We start from the raw sequence: 8,108 nt of genomic DNA on the forward strand, positions 1-8,108 counted from the left end.
GTTACTGAAGTTTAAAATGTAAACACTGGTTTCAACAATGAAAACATGTTTCACAAAATTGTTGATGAATTATAATATGAATTTGTACTAATTTCCCAGTAACACTGTTCTCACTGGGAATGAAATAAATCTAATAAATGTAAACCAACATCTTCCAGCTGTGTCTTTGCCTGACACGGTGAGCTAGCTTAGCGACATGTAGCGACAGGCTAATTACTCAAAGTATAAAACAAACCATGGTCGTCCTACATTTTATACATTTAAGACAAACTTTTTTTGTAACAAAAATACAAAAAAGTATCAGAAACTTTTGTTGTTTTCCTTCGTTAACATTCATCATTAGCATCTGTCGGTGTCGTGCTAATGCTGGAAGAACGCTGACGAGTGGCCACGCCTCGGGGCGTGCCCTTTAATGTGGAAACGCTAATGTTTGACGATAAATAAGCAAACAAACAGAGCGTAACCGTCGGCAACGATGAGCTCAGCCCATCCGACACTTCATCACGGCCGCTGATGGGCCTGAGCCAGCGTGACGGTTCGATCGCCGCCCGGCGCAACGTGAGGGGGTTCATCCATTTAAAACCCATCACACACACACACACAAATAAGATCATTAGGAATAAATCAGAGGTGCTAATGTTATAAATTCACAACATATTACAGGAGTCATTAAGGAATCTGGGTCAACACACACACACACACACACACTGACAGGTCACCACACACACACACACACACACACCCCCACACACCACCACACACACACACACAGACCACCGCACACACACACACACACACACACACACACACACACACACACACACACACACACACACACACACACACACAGGAAGGTTATCAATGTCATCACAGAGTGGAGCCGACGCCTTTAATAACTGAAGCCACAGTGTGTGTGTGTGTGTGTGATTGATGGAGTCAGGTGAGTGTGAAGCCCCGCCCACTCACTCTGCAGGACTAAACCATTGACAAAAACCACAGCGGGGGTGGGAGGGTCCACAATACACACAAACACAAACACAGACACACACACAGTGTGACATTAAAGACAAAATGATATTTGTTGTTGTTTTACTAGTTGTGAGGCATTTTATTCATAAAAACACAAAAAATTACTCCAGAAACCCACAGTAGTTTTGTCTTTTTGTGTATTTTTGTTGTCATTTTCTGGAATTTTGTATATTTTTCTGAATAATTTTGTGTATTACTGTTGTCGTTTTGTGTATTTTTGTAGTAGTTTAGTGTGTTTTTCATGCGTCTATAAAACTATAAAATCTGTGGTCACAGATTTTATAGTTTTATGACATCAATGACGTCATTTCACCACATGGTGGCGCACAGGCTCTCAAACTGTAAAGTAGTCCCATTTTAAAAAGTTAATAAAATAAATATGGTGCAAAAATAATGTGTTTTGTTAGACATAAATCTACTAATAAGGACATTTCAAAGATTTTAGGACACATTTGTAAAAACAGTGGAGTATCCCTTTAAGTAACTTGCCTGTAAGTTATGTATTAGCTATCTGTAGGACACAGTTATTAAACTGTAAATATTTAACAAGCAATTTATATTTAACTCATTAACTAACACTTTATTAATGATCTATTAACTACTTAGAACAAATAGTTATTATAAAAAGTTACCCAACAAAGCTATCATCTTTATCTATTGTACGTTATGTATGTTAATGAACTGGAACTAATGTGTAAATACTAGTAATTATGTATTTATTCTGTTTTAATGAGTGAATATTTGTGGTGTGAAAACACGCAAAAATCCAGGTTCAGTGCGTACGTGGTTTCAGACCAAAAAATAGATTATTCTCTATTTGTTTGGACTGACATGATGTGGTTAGAGTCGTGACCAATGAACTGTACAGTAATGGTTAAATACTCTGAATACCAAACAGAGGAGAGGAGGACCAGTGTTTCCAGTCCTGCACATGTTTCCCAGCAGGAAGTTTCACAACCAGAAGCAGGTTTATAGCAGAGGAGGAGAGAGTCGTACAGTATATAATAATAATAATACTGCTGCTGTTTCTCACCACAGACTATTCCAACGCTCTGCATTTAAAGCAGGTGAGTCCTGCTGAGTCAGCAGCTTTTACAGGCACAACATTTCTTCCTTCGTTTGTTTGTTCGTTTATTCGTTCAGGTTCAGGTAATAATGTTGTCAGTGTTTCACCTCCATTTACAGCCAAATCATTTCAAGTGTTTCAAGATTGAAAATCATCATAATTAGAATAAAAAACTGTATTTATTCCGTGGGGTAAAATACGTTTTAGTATTTCTATTTTATTTTATTTTTTTAGACGTTTGAGGGTTTTCTTAATAATTACCTACAAGAAATGTCAAATTATTCATGGCGTTGTTGTTTGATTTTATTTTAATTATTGTTTTTACCAAATTGCTCTTCATTATTTTAATCAGTATTTCTACAAATACTTTTCTAAAGTTTTGATCTTTACATATTATTTTATATTTTAGTTTTTATTTAGAACAGTGGGGCATGACATCTAGATATAGACAAACTGTCTATTTATATTATTATATTATTATTATAATTTTTATATATTTTTTTTTTATTTGCCAACATTTATGTATTTGCTTTTTGTATTTTCATAAAATAAAAATGTTAAATCCAGACGTATTTTTCTATTTAAACTAATTTATATCTGCTGTTGTAGAAACATAAACTCAACTACCCAGATTATTTAAAACTCTCTAAAACCACTGAAATCTATTAACAACAGCTCCACAGTGTCAAACCTATGGTCCGCGGGCCGAAACAGGCCCATCAGGAAATCCAAACCAGCCCTCAGGTAATTATAAAAAAATGACAGAAACACTTAATATACTCAACATATTATCAGACTAATAACAAAACTATCATAAATCAAATGTATAGTGATTAAAAAACAAACTCAAAGACATTTTACAAGGAGAGAGAAATATATATATATATATTTTGCAGCTACAAGATACATAAAAGAAAGAGACCCAATGTTTGAGTGTCAAAGTTACAGGAATATTCTCCAAAGGAATTAAAAACAGCTTCAAAGTTAAATTGGTTTTGATATTTGAGGCAATGGTAAACTGTTGGCGTCTCATTTATAAAACACTGAGTAGAATTTACACTAAAAGTGAATGTACGTTGAAAATCTGAAAATGTGCTACGCCAAAACAAATTCTGATTTAAAAAACTGCGAAACTCACCAGCACTTTTCCCTTTATAAATCACAGCCCAGCTAGAAGCTGGACACGCCCACATTCTACCATAAATAGCGTAAGGAGCTCATCAATGGTTTTTGAATGAAAACAAGCTCCTGACCAATAGGATTCCAGCGTCGTTCCTGGCAGAAGTGACGAGAAAAAGGAATTTCAGAACGAGAAAGAGATGTTAGTGAGTGATGAAGGCCAGAAAAACAGAGGATTTATTTTGTGGTCACAGTAAACGGTGTGAAATGTGACACTGCTGAGCATCAGGGTACAGGGATCATGTGTTGATGCCACCGTGCGTGAAGCTTGTCTGATTGTATTCTAGTTTTATGGTTCAGGTACGTGCATTTATTTACACTCAGAGCCTTAATATGTACATTTAAATACATGAGTTATAGTCTCACTGTTCACATCTATAACTCAGAAGGCTAGTCTATGATTATGTGGATCAATAACTCTGATATATGAACACATTAAAGGTCCAGTATGATGCTATTTTTCACCCATCTCTATGTGTTCTACGAATCCAACAACATAGTCTGAGGTTTATTTTCCCAAAAGCACCTGTTTTCTAGAGTTTTCGCCTCTGAAACGAGACTTTAATGACGCTTCTAAAAACAGGCTGTTTTTGGGCCTTCATGCATATTTATGAGTGGGCGTGTCTGCAGACGCAGACTTTACACCACAGCTTTATTACCATAGCAATTTTCCTTTGCTATCCACATAGCCAAAAAACTGCACATTACGATAAAACACACAGATATTTAAGCGGCTATTGTGATTGTGAGTCAACAAACGCTGTTCCAGGGTGTGTGTGTGGCAGCAGCAGCGGAGCCAGTCAGCTGTTTCAAACACTCAGCAGAGTATTAAGCTGCTAAGTCACTTTCTTCTCCTCCTCATCTCAACTAACTACAGGAATAGTGCTTTTAAGGTGATAATCATTTGTTTTGTCCAACTGCTGCGTCGCATTGCGTCACAAAATTGTGAAAGGAGATACGAGGCAAAATAACAGATACTAAAAATGGAACTGCTCCCTGGGTGCTACACCATGGCGGCCCACTGCTCCACAGGGAGGGGTTAAATGCAGGTAATAGTTTTTGTGTATGTAGCTTTACATATGACAATAAAGTGTAATATATATTATATATTAAACCACGTGTTTCTTTTAGCTGTGAGGTAGTTTGAGAGGGAGGAGTTCACATTCTTATAGGGTGAGAGGAGCCAGAATTGTCAGGAGGAGGAGTTTCCACAATAGACATCACAATGCAAGAAAAACCCAACTGACCCATTTGGAGCTGAATTTTTACAGAATGTGTATAAAACAAGGGAGGGAGGAAACAGAACTTTTTACACTTTGTCTGAATGAGGCTAAAGGATGTTTATCACTGTAGCTAAACCATTAGAACCATTTAAAAGTACGAGATGAATCTTGCTTCAATTCACCAACACCACCGTCGTTTTCCCACGTCTCCAAAGTGTCCATGTGCCAGGTTCAGAGTTCTCACGCTAAGTTTATTTTTATAAAGCTTTGCGTGAATATGCGTTGTGGACAAGCCCCGTTTTGGGCGTACAGAACTGATATGTAATTACAGAACTCTCTCCTGGTCAGTTCTAGTCAGACTGCCCTAACCAGACCAGATACATCGCACACTGATAGCACTCACCAAGGTCTCTGCCTGAGGAGGCTCGGCTATGTTTTGACTACCGCTATCAGCAACATACATAACAATGAGAGCACTGAACAACAGCAGATTCAATGAGGCACACACACTGTTCCCCAAAACTCTTTGACATAATAAACCCTGAGTCCACATCTGAGCAGCAACCCTAAAGCTGGACTCCGTCTTTTCATCAAAACTGCCACAACAACAACGGTTATAAAAGAGGCCCTTGGACACTGATGTTTTTCCTGTTTGTTTTTCATTCACAGGTCCAACATGTCGGCGGCCAACTGCCTGCTGACCGAGGAGCAGCTGCTTTGCGGCATCTGTCTGGACGTGTTCAGCAGCCCCGTCACGCTGCCGTGTGGACACAACTTCTGCAAAGGTTGCATCATGAAGCACTGGGAGAACAACGTGGTCTTCGAGTGTCCGTCGTGCAAATACGCCTTCCCCAAAAAGCTCGACCTACGGGTCAACACTTTCATATCGGAAATGGCGGCGCAGTTCAGAGATTCGTCTGCAAAACAGAGCAAAGAACAACACATCGCTAAACAGGGAGACGTTCCCTGCGACGTCTGCACCAAACCCAGGAAGAGGGCGCTGAAGTCGTGCCTGGTGTGTCTGGCCTCGTACTGCGAGACTCACCTGGAGCCGCACCTGACAGCTTCTCGTCTGCAGAGACATCAGCTATGCGACCCCATGGAGAACCTGGAGGGCCGGATGTGTAAGATGCACGACAAGCCTCTGGAGCTGTTCTGCGCGACGGACCAGACCTGTGTGTGCATGTTGTGTTCGGTACTGGACCACAAGTCCCACACCGTTATTCCTCTGAAAGAACAATTTGAGAAGAAGAAGTCCGAGCTGGGAAAACAGGAGTCAGAGGTTCACCGAATGATCCAGGAGAGACGGATGAAGATCCAAGAGATTAAACACGTGGTAAAAGCCAGCAACGAAAGTGCAGAAAAAGAGATGGCTGATGGCATGCGGTTCTTCTCCACTCTCATCGAGGCTTTGGAAAGTGGACAGGCGGAGCTCCTGGAGAACATCAACCAAAAACAGCAGCAAATGCAGAAACAGGCTGACGAATACATCCAAAAGCTGGAGCAGGAGATCTCCGAGCTGCTCAAGAGGCGCAGCGAGGTTGAAAAACTCTCACGATCCAAAGACCAAATCCTCTTCCTCCTGAGCTTCCCGTCGCTGGACACGTGCGAGTTCAGCGACTGGTCAGGAGTCCGCATTAACCTCCCAAAGTTTGAGGGGACTGTGAGACGAACGGTGGACGAGATCGAGGAAACAATCGGAAAAGACTTAAAGAAGCTTCTTCATCTAGCCGAGCTGTTCCGGATAAAGCAGTCAGCCGTGGACGTGACTTTAGATCCAAACACGGCGCATTCTTCCCTTGTCTTGTCGGATGACGGCAAGAAAGTGCATCACAGCGACATGAAAAAAAGCTTCCCTGAAAATGAGGAGAGATTCAACCCGAGCTGCTGCGTCCTGGGAAAGCCGGGCTTCTCATCAGGAAGCTTTTACTTCGAGGCAAACATCAAAGGGAAAACCAGGTGGACGGTGGGAGTGGCCAAAAAGTCCATAGAAAGGAAGGGAATCGTCCCGCTGTGCCCAGACAACGGCCACTGGACCATATGGTTGAAAAACGAGAATGAATACGCGGCGCTCGCCGTAGTGCCTCTGCCTCTTGATCTGGACTCAAAGCCAGAGACGGTGGGAGTGTTCGTAGATTACGATATTGGCCAAGTCTCCTTTTACGATGTGGATACTGCCGCCGTTATTTACTCCTTCAGGGATTGTAAGTTCGACGAGAAACTTCACCCGTTCTTCAGTCCGGGCCTCAACAACAACGGCAGCAACGCTGCTCCCATAACTATTGGCCCTGTTACCGAATCATATCTATGAGAAAACCGTGCCAAACAGGATGCAAACTAGGCTGCAACATGACCTATTTTTTTAGCGATTGTAACAATTTAGAAACGCATCCTAGCATACACTAAACACAGGCTTTGGTTTGACTGGTTGACTTTGGAAAGCACTCTTTTGAACTCAACTTTGAGGGTCTTAACACGTCACATCACGTAACACCTCACATGTTTAGCCAGGCCTCTAACAGGTTGTAAGATTTGAGTTATCTCATCGGTTGATTTATGAGTGCAATGTGGATCTTTAAAGTAAGCAAGACATCAAGTTTCTTAATGTTCACTGAAATGTGTCAATAAGTCCTCAGTATGTGTGTAAATGTGCAATGCTTCTCATGAAGTGGGGACGTTTGTCATCTTTAAACACAGGTAGTGAAAACATCTTCTTGTGATCCGACATGAGATAACTATGATTTACTCTTATTCTGACTGTATCCATGTTTCTGAGGCTAATACAGGGACTTTCAACCAAAAACGTCTTTGAATAGCAGATGAGTTTTGTTGTGCACATGAACACAATGTGGTGTTTGACAGTCATTTAAATTCCAATCTTGGCCAGCAGAGGGCAGTGGTATTTAAAAAAAAGGAAGTGAGGAATATTTAAACACAAACAAGCTGAATAAAGCCTGACATGCATGTTTTGGGACAATATTTAGACTCAATTTGTCTTTGTAAACATGTGGACAAAGTGATTCTCGTGCAAAATATAAAACCTGCAACCTTTACTCTCAAAAGAGCCATTTTGTCTCATCTCACCTGGATTAGTCCTTCTGGAGCCGAAAAAATACATTCTCAATGAAGACAATACAGTGTACTGAATTCTATACAGTTATAATTACATGAAATAATAATTGATTTTATTAGATTTCATTTGATTCATATTGACCATGTAAAGGGCAACTTCAAAATAGTTTAAAATACAATAAATTAACATCAAGAAATAAAAATAAAACAGTATCTTGCGTCTTCAAATTCTTACACATCTCAGTTTACATGAACACAATGTTTTTTTTTTTACTTATTTATTGTATTTGAAAGGCTACAAAAAGCAACTTAAATTTGATAACACATGATCATGTCAGTCAACACATAAATAGTTAATTGATCATTTCTTGCCACACATAAAACATACATATTTAACCTGTACATTGGTGGTTAAATGAATCTGTTCCCACACAATTAAAATCTGTATTTTCTTCCAGAAATAGTGTTTTTGTTGGTTTAGTTTCTTACCAGGGATTAAAAACTTAAGGTTAGTCACAGGTGGAGGAAAGTTGATGGTC

The 8,108-nt window shown here is 39.9% G+C and overlaps 1 protein-coding gene across 1 annotated transcript; it reads left to right on the top strand.

The window, feature by feature from the left end:
* The first annotated feature begins 1,983 nt into the window (after window positions 1-1,983).
* Window positions 1,984-7,791, top strand: LOC114464734 (E3 ubiquitin-protein ligase TRIM39-like). The gene is made up of 2 exons (XM_028449234.1): window positions 1,984-2,096; window positions 5,167-7,791. The coding sequence occupies exon 2, from the start codon at window positions 5,174-5,176 to the stop codon at window positions 6,806-6,808; it is 1,635 nt and encodes a 544-aa protein (XP_028305035.1). The 5' UTR covers window positions 1,984-2,096; window positions 5,167-5,173; the 3' UTR covers window positions 6,809-7,791.
* Window positions 7,792-8,108: the final 317 nt, after the last annotated feature.

Source organism: Gouania willdenowi, chromosome 6 (assembly GCF_900634775.1).
Source record: "Gouania willdenowi chromosome 6, fGouWil2.1, whole genome shotgun sequence".
Taxonomy (NCBI): domain Eukaryota; kingdom Metazoa; phylum Chordata; class Actinopteri; order Blenniiformes; family Gobiesocidae; genus Gouania; species Gouania willdenowi.